Source organism: Myotis davidii, unplaced genomic scaffold (assembly GCF_000327345.1).
Source record: "Myotis davidii unplaced genomic scaffold, ASM32734v1 scaffold44, whole genome shotgun sequence".
NCBI lineage: Eukaryota > Metazoa > Chordata > Mammalia > Chiroptera > Vespertilionidae > Myotis > Myotis davidii.
Genome location: NW_006299705.1, coordinates 7,232,856 through 7,247,919, shown reverse-complemented (window position 1 = coordinate 7,247,919; position 15,064 = coordinate 7,232,856). Strand labels below are relative to the sequence as shown.

The following is a 15,064-nucleotide window of genomic DNA, read 5'->3' as shown; positions in this document are numbered from 1 at the left end:
CTTACAGAATTCTGAGAGGGCTGGAACCAAACCTATATTCACAATCAAGAATGCAGCCAGAAGGAAGTCCAACATGAGACTGTTCTATCAGAAATCCCATAGCCATTGTCATTTGCTACTTGAGACTAGATTACCCATCTGCACAACTGCCCTGAAGATCAATTTCCCTGTGCCTGACACCACCCTCCCCTCCCTGATTCCTCTCCCCGCTCCCCGCACACCCCGCCCCACCGCCGCTTCTCACATTGTTCCTATCTACATTCTACGTTTTGTTCGAGGATATCAGTTGAAGCAAGGTCATGTATAGAAACCTCGTTAGGGAAATGCAATGTACCTTTTATAGTTAAGATCTCTTTAACACAGAAGGCCTATTAGAGAGGTTTTGGTGAAGATGCAAAGTGAGCCAATCTCCAGTATCTGCTAAGAACTGAAAAAGATTATGGGGAAATCCATGTGGAAGAAAATAGGAAACAGAAGATTAGTGGTGGCAACAGATTTCCTATTAAAGAGTTTAGGGGATACTATCTCTTTGGAAGTGGGTTCAGGGGATTTGCCTTGAAGCTGTGTTCTTACTTAGCTCGGTTGTTTGTTTCAAGTGGCACCCAGGGGAGCTAATGGAGCTCTAAATCAGACAAGTAGGGTGAGCCTTCACATCACAACCAGATAGAAAAGGTAAAAATGCTACTGGGATTACTACCCTTACTTCACAGATTGAACTGGGCTTCCTCTGAATAGGAAAATAAGTGACAAGAAAACCTTTGAGCCCGGCTGGTGTGACTCAGGGCCTATGAACCAGGAGGTCACGGTTTGATTTCTGGTCAGGGCACATGCCCAAGTTGTGTGTGGGCTTGATCCCCAGTAGGGGGCATGCAGGAGGCAGCTGATCAATGATTCTCTCATCATTGATGTTTCTTTCTCCCACTCCCTTCCTCTCTGAAATCAATAAAAATACATATATTTTTTAAAGTTTATTTTCTTAAAAAGCAAAGAAAGAAACAAAACCCTTGAAAAAAGTGATCTACTATACTGATAGGAGTCCCACTAAACAGTTCTATGAATGAGAAAAAAAAAGACTAGTTTTTAAAACAGAATTGTGACATAATTAATGAAAAATGCAAACTATGTTACAAAGTATTTTAAATTCAGATCTTCCAGATAACCTTGGATTTATTATTTCTACATTTATCACATCCAAACTGGCACAGGCAAGAAGGAACAAGTGTTTTCCCTTCTTTACATTGCATTGGTGTATTTTTTTGTTTTTTTCATCTCCCTAACTTCAAACACCCACTTGCTTTCAAGGTAGCTTTGGGGCAATGAACCATCAGATTTATCTTTGTGGGATTCTTGACAAGTCCTTTTCATTGCCCCAAGTTTACTTCAGTAGGTGAGTGGATACTTATGTATTTTTTACATGTATTTACTTTTTTAAAAATCAAGCCATTTGGTGAAAACTGTGCATCAGAAGTGCAACAACACAGAATAGAAACAACTCCTTTCTAAGCCCCCTGTGCACTTCATAGGAGAGGATGCCTGGCTACTACACGTACATTTTGCAGATCTGTTGGGTTCTCAGTTCATAGCTTTCAACTCCCTGGCTCCTCAGCAGCTCCTTCTCTTCTGCTGCATCTGGAGCTTTCAGCTGGGGGAAGTGGGCCGGAGAGGTGATGAAATCGTAGTGCCTGTCCAGGTGCCGCAGGTAGATGAGCATGTGTAGGGCGTAGGCCAGAACCAGCAGCAGGATCAAGGACATGGCCAGGCCAATCAGAATAGCTGGTGAGAAAGGAGAAGCACAGTCTCGGGCCTTGGCAAACTGTGCCCCATTCATGGTAAAGCCCTGGATCTGTCAGGAGAAAGAGAAGACACCCCAGCTGTTTTGGCTCAGTGGATAAAGCATCAGCCTGTAGACTGGAGGTTCCAGGGTTCAATTCCGGTCAAGGACATAAGCCCGGATTTCGGGCTCGATTCCCAGTAGTGGACGTGTGGGAGGTAGCTGATCAATGATTCTCTCTCATCATTGATGTTTTTATCTCTATTTTCCTCCCTTTTCTCTGAAATCAATAAAAATACATTTTAAAAAAAGAAAGAACTGAAATGACAAATTTTCTCCTAAGATATATTTCCCAGTCAGGCTGGGGTTCTGGACCCCTGATTAGCCCCATATTTATGAAATAATTTAAGCCCATGATCTAACAAGTATGAGTGTGCTTACAGGACAGTGAAACTGACTTTTAAATCAAGACTGACCCAGAAACTCCTCTAGGATGTATGACTGCCATAATTAAGAAGCTCATGAAATTCAAGGCTCTGAAATAAAACCTTTATTCCAAGGATCTAAAATAAAACTTCTTTTAATCAGACTCTAAGAAATGTTCTCATTCACGTAAAACCACAACTGCTGTAGTGTCTCTAAAATTCAAACACACTCAAATTTTATGTTTTAGTATAAATTTCACAAAGAATTTTAAGTCTTAGTTCGTCTACCTTTGATTCTGTTGATAGAAATTAGACAGGAAGACTCTTTTAAGGGAAGATAACATGATTTCCAATGACATAAAACAGAAAATAATAAAAGCTAACAGTTATTTAAGGTTTAATGCTGCCTTAACTCACTTAATATTTACAGGAGCCTGTGAGTGCATTATTATCCTAGTCCTGTTTTATGGAAGAGGAGACTGAGGCACAGAAAAGTGAAGTGCCCAGTCACACGGCATTACGTATATAGTAAAGGTATAATTCAAACCTAGGCAGTCTGGCTTCAGAGTCATTTCCTAGCTTACTACCCCATAACTCCTGGTGTGGTCTGTCTCTTCTCCCTCCCATCACTACCTCTCCCTCTTTATCTGTTGTGCCCTACCGACTTGGTACTGTTTCTGGAAGAGCTGTATAGCAGTCCTTCCTTGCATCCTACCCAGAGAATAGAAAGGAAAGCTTCCCCATATGCACAATGAAGTGGTTTAATTAGTTGGAACAAGGAGAGCTCAAATCAACAACTGGCCCTGACAGCCAAATACTATCACAATGCAAGAAACAAGGCTGCAGAGCAACTACTCTGAAGGGAGCAATCTTTTGTGGAAGGCAGCCCCACGGGTAGCTGGCTTTTAGAACGTAACGCTGCACTGTGTCACTTCACTCAGTCACCTAGTTAATTTCAAACAAGTACATCAGGAAATTGAATTGTCCATGAGTGCTTTACTGAGGATTCATTTTTATGATGTAAGTGGGCACGGTAGCATTTTTCCATGCTAAAGTGATTGTAACCACTCATGCCACAGACCTTAGGGAACTTGCTCATCCAATTGTCTGTGCTCCAGACTGAATCCAAAACAGCTTCTGAAGGAGAGTTTTGGTCCAGCTTCTGTGACCCTTGGCCTGCCCCCTCAATGAAGAGGTAAAGTGGCCAGTCTCCAGATCAATGCCTGAAGAGTCAAGCTCCTCAATTACAAATGATGGACTCACTGACGCTGCAACTCTAGCCCAAGAGAATGTCCTCACATCACACTGACTGTCATGTCATCTCTTAACAAGACTTGGTTGAATCAAACAGTATCTACAGAGACTGCCTGAAAGATATGTTCTCCATCCATTTTCTGGACTGGAGATTGCTGTGTTCACACCAAGGCTGCTGTCCAAAATGTTGGCACGTATTTATTGCACAGCACCAGGGATGGACGTACTCCTCACACACACACTTTTAGTATTCTTATGGACCCCACGAGCACGTAACTGGATGAGTCTTTCTTATTCTGGCTGCTCCAAAGCTTCAGGATCAAATGACTGAGACTTCTCTAGCCAGGGCGCACAGATGGTCTGTGGTTCTATGTACCAACCTCACCAGATCTAACTGGTCTTTTCTTCCTTTGGTTTTCTTAACCTTCATGTCTTTGCCTATTTTGCAAAGTTATGTTTATTACAGTATGTGTATGAGTCATCTTAAGTCCTTTCTGGAACAAGGTGGAGGCATAAATCAGTCACTTCTTCCCACCTGGTGTGGCTCAGTGGTTGAATATCAACTTATGAACAAGAGGTCATGGTTCGATTCGATATCCAGTCAGGGCACATGCCCAGGTTGTGGGCTCAATCCCCAGTGTGGACATGCAGGAGGCAGCCGATTAATGATTCTCTCTCATCATTAATGTTTCTATCTCTTTCTCCCTCTCCTTTCCTCTCTGAAATCAATAAAAATATATTTTTGTAAAAATCAGTCACTTCCTCTGTTCTAATTAGGTGAAACTGTGTGTGTTATTCCTTGTTTTCATTATTACCACCTCATTGCCCTTTCTGCCTGCTCCTCTTTTAAAGGGACAAGATATATATACTGTATGTGTGTGTATATATATATTTTTAAATAGATTAAGTATATGTTTAATATATATTAAAGTGTCCTTGAGCCAAACAGTCCAGAATTCAAATTCTGTCTCTACCATTTACCAGTTATGTCATTTTAAAAAATGATGCAAATCAGTGCTCCAGTCACCTCATTGGAAAAATAACTGCAACAGGCTGACACACAGATGGGACTCATAAGTAGTATTGTTAATCCACGCCTGACACGGTCCTGGTGTTGCTACATATATTAGGCCATGAATTCTTTACATCCATAAAGATAGATCTGAAATTGAGAAGGTGAAGTAACTTGCCCAGGTGGCTGAGAAGTAATTGGAAACCACGACTGTCAGTCTCCAAAATGCAAGCTCCTTCCCTATGCCAAATCGCCTCTCATCAACACCATTCCTCTCCAAGCTGGGGGAGGGGGTAAATATATATGTGAAAGATTGGAAAAGGGACAACCCTGCCTGCTATTTCAGTGAGCTGCAAGAACAAGTTAAAGCTTTTTTCACATGTAAACAGGACAAAAGAACTTGACAGACATCTCTGAGCCTGAGATCCTGGTGGTGAAAAGGAACCTCTTAAGCCCCCATGCCTTTCCCCAAATACTTTCAAGAGGATCTCTGAGATATTTTTGACTCCCTGGCTGACAGCTCAATTCCTACGCTAACTGCCAAAGCTGTCACTCACACTATAGATATACTTCTTATCTGCCCTGATAGGATCACTGCTCCACTCCCTGAAGGAAATAAAATAATTGTCTGGTAATTCCTTTCCCTAGAAGGGCTTCTCACTCCAGGAAGTGTCAGTGACTGGGCTTTGGGCCACAGTCTCACTGGGGCTTAGATTGCTGGCATTCCTCACTGATAATCTGTTAGTGAATGGATAAACCTAAATGTAAAATCAAGAGGGCTGGGGAGTATGCAGGGAGAGGAAAGACTATCCTATTCCATTTCACACGTTAGACTTGGAGGATAAAGAAAAAGAAATACTATTTTAAACGTATCCACTCCTCTTTTTCCCTTGAACACCTATGTTTCTATGTCAGGTGTTTTCAAACAAATACTGAGTTTCTCTGGCACAAAACACACAGGAGCATGTATAATAGTTTATTACCTGGAAATCAATGAAAGTGACCTCCCACAGGCTTGACATATCATCCATATCCCTGGGCAGCAAGAGGGCATCATACTGCTGCTGGCTGCTGACGTGCTGGCAGTGGTAGGAATAACTTGACGGAGCATATATGCCAGTTGCATTAAAAGTTGCTTGGATTGAATTATTAAAAATAATCTCAACTCGGTGCAAACTAAACCAGCTCTGCAGAGAAAACTTGTTGTAATTGGTAAGAGTGAATCTGAAAACAAATATAAAACAGTATTATCCCCAAAGCACTTTTACACTTGCTGACACAGAACATCATCTATAAACAGAGCAATCTCGCCCTCTTTTGTCGGATAGAAGAAGTGGCTCAGAGAGAGAGTCTAGCATGGTTCTCAACAAGACCTTCCTGCTGGGTGGGAATGAAAGCAAAAGACCAGGCAGCCCCCCAGATTGTAGCAATACAATTCCTACAAAAGGAAAAACACAAAAATATTGGCTTTTTTCTGTTTTGGAATTAACACTTGATTTTATTATTGCTAAAAACATTGAGAAAAACTTAAGTGGACATCAATATATGTTTTTCATATACATCTTATTTCATCTCCACTATAACAATAAAGATAGATAATATTGTTATCCTCATTTCACAGATGAGGAATCTAAGACACAGAGGGGTTAAATATATAACTTGTGCAAGTTCACTCAGAGAGTTAGTATTAGTAGAGCTGGGCATTGAATTCAATCTGCAGACAAGAGCCCTGATTCTTAGCTATTGTAGAATTGCATATTCTCCAGCCATAAACACATTATAATGTACATTTGCTGTGGTCATTTTTCACATAAAAAAAATACATGATCAAAATGTTAACGGTGACTATAAATTGTGGTTGAATTATGGATGACTTTCATCTTCTATATCTCAATATTTTCTGAATTTTCTGTTATCAGTGGACATGTATTATAACCTTGTCTTAGCTTGGTCTCCTACAGAAGCAGACCCTGAGACAAGAATATAAATACAAGAAGTATTTTTGGAAGGTGGTCCAAAATTAATTTGGTAATTTAGTCATTCAAAAGATGTAGAACGGAGGGAAGAGAAATAAAAAAAAGAATGGAAGGCAGCCAAAAGGACAAATTATCAAGCGAGTTTCCACCGTGGGCAACGGGCCTAATGCCTATGGGGAACCCTGGGATGTTGGGCTACAAAGGGGAACACATGCTTGTGAGTTATCACCAGAAGGTGAGGGAGCTGGGATATTTCTACACCTGTCAGTCACTGGCTGAGGGTTTCTGGGATAGGGAGGGGAGGCGGTAGGTCTGATTGGCCAGAGGAAACTTTCAGACAAAGACAGATTGGCAATTTAAAGTAGAGCTGGTGGACAATAGTGCTCTCAAATGGAAACACCCAAGGGGATACGGATGGGGTACTGACAGTGTCTGCCATATATCTTTATCATCAGGAAAAAAACAGTCAGAAAGCTATTTTTTTTTGGGGGGGGGTGGAGTATGATTTGAATAAAAGAATATTCATTTCTATATCAAACAGATACGTATATGCGTTTAGATATGTTGTGAGATTCCATTTTTCTCATAAAGTTTCTCTGAAAGGCAGTGGCATGCATTACCTCAATATGAGCAGTGAAACATTGGTGCTCCATTATATGCAGACAAGTGTTCTGAGGAGAGAGCTTTCCAAAGTTGAAGGTGGTAAACACTAGGTGAATCAAAGTCACCAAGCACAACCATCTTCCTAAGGAGCTTGTCTTCACAGAACCTTCATATACAAACTTAGCCCTGGCCGGGTGGCTCAGTTCACTAGAGCATTGGCTCATACACCAAAAAGGTGTGGGTTCGAATCCTGGTCAGGGTATATACCTAGGTTGTGGGTTTGATACTCACTCGAGGTGCATATGAGAGGCAACTGGTGGGTGTTTCTCTCTCACATCGATGTTTCTCTCTCTCCTGTACTCTTTCTCTATAATCAATAAAAACATATCCTCGGGTGAGAATAAAAAATATTATTTAAATACAAATTTACACTGTGAGTCTCCAATAGGCGCACATGGTGTGCAGTCTTTCTCAAACATGTCTGACCAAAGAATGCCTCTTCTGAGGAATCTTACATTTTCACAGACCAGGAGTAGTTCATAGAACACAGCTCCGGGAAGACTACTCCTAACAAGTTCTGCTGGTTTTGCAAGTAATGTTAAAGACAAAGCCACTACCTCCACTGAAAGCCTGGTCTTACAGGAAGGGGAACATTATCCTATATAACAAAAGGGTAATATGCAAATTCACCCTAATGGCAGAACAACCAGAACAACCACTGGACCAGTCACCATGAGGCGCACTGACCACCTCTTGGTCTCTTTCCCCCGCTGGCAGGCTCCAGTCACCTGATGGCCACCCACTGTGGGGGCGGGGCCAGCGAGCAGGTGGGAATAGCCAACCTCTGGGTCCCTTCCCCTGGCCATCAAACACTGATCACCCGATGGCAAACGGGGGATCTGGGGGTGGGTGGTGGCGGGGGTGGGGCCGACTGCGGGCAGCTGGGTAAGATGGCCTTGATTGCAGGCCAGGCCTAGGGACCAGACCCACACACGAATTTCATGTGCCGGGCCTCTAGTATTTTTATAAGGAAAAAATGCAATCCCTTAAAATTGCTGCCCTCTACCCTGCCTTAGAACAGTTCCCAACTGCTTAGATAAATCACTTTTGGCAGCTATATCCTTCCATACATAAACACAGAAAAACGTAGGCCTGTGCCGACTGTCCACTGGGGGATTCAGCTAACAGACACTTTTTCATTATCATTAAATGATGTGTGATTCACTGTAAAGAGCCATACAGAAAATAACTTCAAACTGGAGCCTTAGCTCTTGGAGTTTTAAATATATTTTATTCTCTGCTCAGGTGAAAATGGTTACACATTCTCACATTCATGTGTTCATGTGTTCTCTAGGTCCCTAAATGAGGAAACTACAGATGCTTTAGTAAAAACTAAAGAAAGCATGACTATAAGATCCCATCACAGAACACCACCGGCTTTTCAGGGTAATTAGGTAGCTGTGACATTTCACATGTCACTGCTTAGCACAGAGCAGGCCCTTGGTACTTAAATGTTGAATGAATAAATTATACGGAGCTAACCTGAAGTGCTGAACCTATAGAACTCCAAAGTGGTATCCATACCTACCTTATCTCAAGACCTTTGGGATTTTCAGCATCGTCAAATTTCAGAGACAACCTAAGAAAACAGAAACAATATAGTGCTTCACACTATACTAAAAAATCACCTCAAAATAAATCATAGACCTAAATGTAATAACTAAACTAAAAAACTTGTAGGAAAAAAATAAGAACATTTTTGCAAATTTGGATAGACAATGGTTTCTTGAAAAAACACAAAAGTATGAACCATAAAAAAAATCAATAGCTGTACTTTATTACATTCAAAAACTTTGCTTTTCAAAAGATATCATTAGGAAGAAAAAAAACAAGCCAAAGAATGGGAGAAAATATTCACAACACATACGCATAAAGAATTTATATCCGGAATACAATAAATAACATTAACAACTCAACAATAATAAGACAACCTATGCACTAAAAAAGGGGTTCTATGAAAAGTAACCTCACAGGGTAATCTGATCATAAATTCCTAACTGGGCCGGTCAAGGTGGGCAGTCATGCCCTTGGCATATAACTTGTTAATAAAAAGTTTATCTTTGCCTTAAGTAAGCCCTGTCCATTGTTTCTGTCCATCTATATCAGTGGTTGGCCAACTGCGACTAGAGAGCCACATGTGGCTCTTTGGCCCCTTGAGTGTGGCTCTTCCACAAAATGCTGACTTCTTCGCATGGGCCACGCAGTTTCAATTGCACTGTACGTGCGTGCCCACATGTGGTATTTTGTGGAAGAGCCACACTCAAGGGGCCAAAGAGCCACATGTGGCTCGCGAGCCACATGTGGCTCGCGAGCCACATGTGGCTCGCGAGCCACAGTTTGCCGACTACTAATCTAGGTTAATACAACTTTGAAATAAGTGTAACCATCCTCAAGAGAACGCACAGTCTTATTAAATACTAGAGGCCTGTTGCATGAAATTCGTGCACGGGTGCTGTCCCTAGGCCTAGCCAGCGATTAAAGCGTAAGCATCTGGTGTGGAAGGGCAGGACACAGTTGACCTCTGAGCCCTGGGAAGCACCTAGGCCCCTAGGCCCCTGCATGCCCCACTCCGCCTGAGTCACAGTGCCTGAGTCCCCACGTGGAGATGCAGTGAGCACGGCCGAACGCCATGGGCCAGGGCGCAACATGGGCCTCTGGGCTGCCCAGCAGCGCTGCACAGAAGTGGGTGGGCAGCGCACTCTCTCCCGGCTGGCCTCACAGACCGGCTCCTGCGCAAACCCACAGGGAGCCCTACTGGCCCCTGTGGTCCCGGCAGCTGCAGCCTGGTTCACCCAGAAGAGGTCATGTGGATGTGGGATGGGCTCCTCACAGGCACCCAGCACCTGAGCGAGGGGGCTTCCCCGGCATGCGAGTCCTAGTGTCCTGGGGGAGGGTAGCAGGGGGAGTGAGAGCGAGCTCGGCAGACACTCCACATTCTCACCACACCTCTGCCCCTGTCACCCCCCCTCCCCCACCCTCCAGGTAGCCAGCGAGAGGTCGCAGCGTGTCACCAATGCCTGCCATGTTCCGCGCCGCCCCCTGGTGGTCAGTGCACGTCATAGCAAGCAGTCAAATTCCCGGTCTCCTGGTTGAACAACCACCCGAGGGGACAATTTGCATAATAGGCTTTTATTATATAGGATTCTGTAATTCAACCACCACTTTGCTTTTTCCCCCCACTTCCTTGGAACTTTTCTTACTTTCCCTCAATTTCAAATGCTTCAAAGAAGCTGCAAAGCTGTTATTTCGTGGAGCATTCGAGATCTTGTTCCCCGGCTGATGTCATCAAATTGGCTCAAGTAAACTGTCATCAAAATTCTTTGCAGGTTTAGACATTTGTTATACTGACAAAACCTAACTTAAAAATGGTCAAAAGACAGGCACTTCATAAAGGAAGATATACAAATGGCAGTAAGTACATGAAAGGATGCTAAACATCATTAGTCATCAGGAAAATATAAAATAAACCCACTATAAGATACCATGGTGCAGTAATAAGAATGACTCAAATTTTTTAAAAATATCTACTCTTCAGGGGTTTTTTGTTTTTTTGCTTGTTTTCTACTCTTCAGTTTTTAATATCTATATTTATTCACATTTTCCTGAAAATTAACTTGAGATTTCCTAGAGCAGAGAATAATTATTACTTACTCATAACAATAACCACATTGGTTCCCTTTTAACCCAGTTCTTCCCCCTGACCACATGCTGAGACCCAGATATCACCCTGCACATGTTGGGATTGGTAATGCAGGTGAGGAGCACCAGAATTATTGAGACAGGCTAGTAAGTCAGGACAAGCGGAACAGGGAAACTGAGACAGACAGTTAAACAGCCACGCAGTTTACAGCCATCTAGTAAAGAACCAAATCCTATCTTCCCTAACCAAGGACACTTAAGAGAAAATGGTTTGCACTTCTCCCCAGCCAGAGGGTAAATAGCTTAAATCATCCTACTCAGGGAGGTAAATAACAAAAATCCAATTAGTGCCATTTGTGCCAAGCACACCTAAGAACCAATGAAGTCAGGGGAGTAAAACCCATTCTGCTGCATTAGCATAAAGCTGATGAATATTCTATTGAGATCCTCCCCAAAACTCCCAGGCTTTAAAACCCTCAAGAGGAAGGGCCCCATCATGCTCTCCCTCCCAGGATCATGCCCAAGCCTCTCTCACCTCTCAGGCATGCATCTCCTAAGTTCTAAGGGTCTTGCAACCAGGGGAGCACTGGGCAGCTGCAGCTCATCCCAGGCTAACCCCCTGAACCTGTTTCCAAGGCCTCCTTTACTCTGACTTCTCAGTGAACCAAAGCAGTCCTGCCTGTTGCTTCTTCTATCCTAAGACCTCCCTTGTTTCACTGTCCCAGCTTTATTGAAAGTATTCTCAAAATCACCTGGACTCATAGTGTGAAGTCTTTCCTGCACAAAATCAAGAACCCCCACATTGCTGGCCAGCCCGCGGCAAACATGCTCTGGGCCTGGTTCCTGTCCCGTAACATTATGAATCTGGGAGTTTACATAGGAGAGTGGCAGCAGTCCTGCAGCACCTCCTGAGAGAGGAGAGACACATCTGCTTCCTTGGTGCCAAAAATGTTCTTTGGGAAGAGAGAAGGGAAGAATCCTGGGTATCTGCCACAGAATGTAAGCAGGTGAGTTTCATTAATCTTTGGATGAGAGCAAATAGTTCACCATAAAAAAGACAAATGGGCCCTGACCGGTTTGGCTCAGTGGACAGAACATCGGCCTTCAGCCTGAAGGCTCCCAGGTTCCATTCTGGTCAAAGGCATGTATCTTGGTTGCAGGCTGGATCCCCAGTAGGGGGCATGCAGGAGGCAGCTGATCAATGTTTCTTTCATCGATGTTTCTAACTCTCTATTCCTCTCCCCCTCCTCTCTGTAAAATCAATAAAATATACTTTAGGGGGGAAAAAAAGACAAATGCTGCCCTGGCCAGTGTGGCTCCGTGGGTTGTGTGTCCATCGTCCGTGCACAGAAAAGTTGCCATTCAATTCCTGGTCAGGGTGCATGCCTGGGTTGTGGGCTTGATCCCTGGTAGGGAATGTGCAGGACGCAGCCAATCGATGTTTCGCTCTCATAGCAATGTTTCTCTCTCTCTCCCCCCACCCTTCCTTTCTCTCTCTCTCAAAAAAAAATCAATTATAAAAAGGGACAAATGGCTGCAGGTCCAAAACCATGGTATGTAAATGTATGTCTCCAAGGGGAAGATCAGAAGCCTCTCTGGGTTCCCAAGCCCTGGAATGTCTCCACAGCCCTGACCTTATTATTACTTGACCTGTTACACATTCCTCTAAGGAGGAAAACCTCTTACTAGCCTGAGGCTTATCTTTTCACCCAAGTTCCAGTAAAAGGTGTTCAAAAATGACTAGCCGTGCAGAAACAAAAATATTTCTCTACAGTTCCACGCTGACCATACCAAGTGTTGGTGAGGATGTGAGGTAACTAGAACTCTCATACAGTGGTGGTGGAAAGGAAACTGGTACAACCACTTTAAAAAACAGTTTGGCAGTTACTTTAAAAACTAAACAGCATGTAACATTATACTTAAAATAGTTTTCCTTGAAATATTAATGTTTACTGCATGGAAAAAATAAACAAAATTTGATTTACACAAAAAAAAAGAAAAACTAAACATATACCTACGATGTGTTCCAGCTATTCCACTCTGAAGAGAAAAAAAACAAATGTCCATCATGAGGTGGATGGATAAAAAAGTTGTGGACGTACATACTACTCAGCAATAAAAAGGAACATACCCTTGATACATGCACCACATCGAAGAATATCAAAATCATTAGCTAAAGGGAAAGAACGTACACTATATGATTGCATTTACATAAAATTCTAGAAAGCACAAACTAGTCTGTAATGACAGAAAGCAGATCAGTGGTTACCTAGAGAGGTGGGAGGCAGGAGTGATGATTACAAAGAAGCACAAGGGAACTTTAAAGCAGTGGTTCTCAACCTTCCTAATGCCACGACCCTTTAATACAGGTCCTCATGTTGTGGTGATGCCCAATTTCATTGTTACAAATTGAACATAATTAAAACATAGTGATGAGTCACAAAAACAATATGTAATTATATATTTGTTTTCCGATGGTCTTAGGCGACCCCTGTGAAAGGGTCGTTTGACCCCCAAAGAGGTCACGGCCCACAGGTTGAGAACCGCTGCTAAAGTAAAGTCATGCTGAAATGCTCTAATCTCTGTCCTCCTTCCTGAGGGAGAAGCTCAACAGCCCCCACGCTTCTGACACTTGAGTTTTCTCCAGCAGTCCTGGTTTTAGTGAAAGCTGTTAACATGCTCCGCTGCAGAGTAAAGAACATGAGGCCTGCTGGTGTAGCTCAGTGGTTGAGCATCCACCCATGAAGCACGAGGTCACAGTTGGATTCTTGGTCAGGGCACTCACACAATCCCCAGTAGGGGGCGTGCAGGAGGCAGCCGATTGATGATTCTCATCATTTATGTTTCTATCTCTCCTTCTCCCTTCTCCTCTCAGAAAATCAATTTTTTAAAAACAACATGAGACCTGATTTTAACAAAGCAAATTCGATGACCATTCGGTGAGCAACCGTTAAGTGCCAGGCAATGCGTGGTTAACGTTACACAAAGGAGAAATGCAACCTAGCAAGTCACTCAAAAAGGAGTTTATTTTACTCTTCCAAACTCCCTACCTCCCATGTTTAAAATGGATTCTGAATTCTTCAGACTGTAACTGACTAATTAAAAATATAGACAGATATTAGGATTATGTTCTATTTGTAGGGCTTTGACTATTGAACAAGACTTCCACTGGAAATCTGTCTGCCAACAATTTGCTTTTCCCTGAACACTGTGTTTTCAAGCACTAAAACGTGTTCATCTTTTTTAAATCTGTGCTTTTGACCTTACATGACCTTGCTCAAGTTTTTCTTTCAGCAACTCCCTTTCTGGTTCTTGAGGACATGAGCTTTTAGCCAGCACTGCATGCTCAGTCAGGAGTCAGGGACAGACACTCAGACTCAGCAGCTGGTCCTTGACCACCTCACATCCTGGGAAGCCTCCCTTATCCCCGTGGAGGAAGCAGGTGCTGCACACTCAGTTCTTGCCCTGAGTATAATTCTAGAGCGATGACCAAGAAGAAAAAAGTCAGGTTCCACCCAATCATAATGTGTGCATTGTGAAACCCAAAACTTCTTTGGGCCTCTCTGCCAGGTAACTAGACACTATTTCACACTAGTTACCACTGGTATGTTAGGAAGGTCTTCTAACATACTAGAGGCCTGGCCTGTGGGATCAGGCTGAAACTGGCTCTCTGACATTCCCCGAGGGGTCCTGTATTGCAAGAGAGTGCAGGCCAGGCTGGGGGATCCCACCAGTGCATGATCAGGGCCAGGGAGGGATGCGGGAGGTTGGCCAGCCAAGGAAGGCTCCAGGGCATGTCTGGCCCATCTCACTCAGTCCCAGTCGGACCCCAGCAGCAAACTAACCTACCGGTCAGAGGGTCTACCCCCTGGTGGTCAGTGCATGTCATAGTGAGTGGTTGAGCGGCCTTAGCATATCATTAGCATATTACGCTTTGATTGGTTGAATGGACAACCAGATGACCAGACACTCAGCATATTAGGCTTTTATTAAATAAGATACTTTGAGTAACACTTGACAAGTTTTCAAAGTTCTTATTCATATATTTCCTTATTTGATTTTCACTACCTTAAGAAGTAGGGCCAAGAACGAGGAGGTTGAATGTCATCATTAAAAATGTTTTAGACCCCAGCCCTATTACCATATACCGTATTTGCTGGCGTATAAGACGATTTTTTGGCCCTGAAAAATATGCCTCCAAGTGGGGGGTCGTCTTATACGCCAGGTACACTTCAGATAGACTGCCCATAGTGCTTGCCCAGTGCCATAGTGGCCTCCCGATGCCCGCCCACTTCATTCCACATACCGTTCAGGCATCAGCAGC

The 15,064-nt window shown here is 43.2% G+C and overlaps 1 protein-coding gene across 1 annotated transcript in view; it reads right to left on the bottom strand.

The window, feature by feature from the left end:
- Nucleotides 1-1,231: 1,231 nt before the first annotated feature.
- The window catches only part of ATP6AP1L (ATPase, H+ transporting, lysosomal accessory protein 1-like), a gene marked incomplete at its 5' end in the record, with an annotated part of 20,184 nt that continues 6,351 nt past the window's right edge, over nucleotides 1,232-15,064 (bottom strand). The window contains 3 exons of the mRNA XM_015571577.1: nucleotides 1,232-1,843; nucleotides 5,446-5,686; nucleotides 8,630-8,680. Of these exons, the coding sequence (XP_015427063.1) occupies nucleotides 1,541-1,843; nucleotides 5,446-5,686; nucleotides 8,630-8,680 (595 nt within the window). The remainder of the gene's footprint in view (nucleotides 1,844-5,445; nucleotides 5,687-8,629; nucleotides 8,681-15,064) is intronic.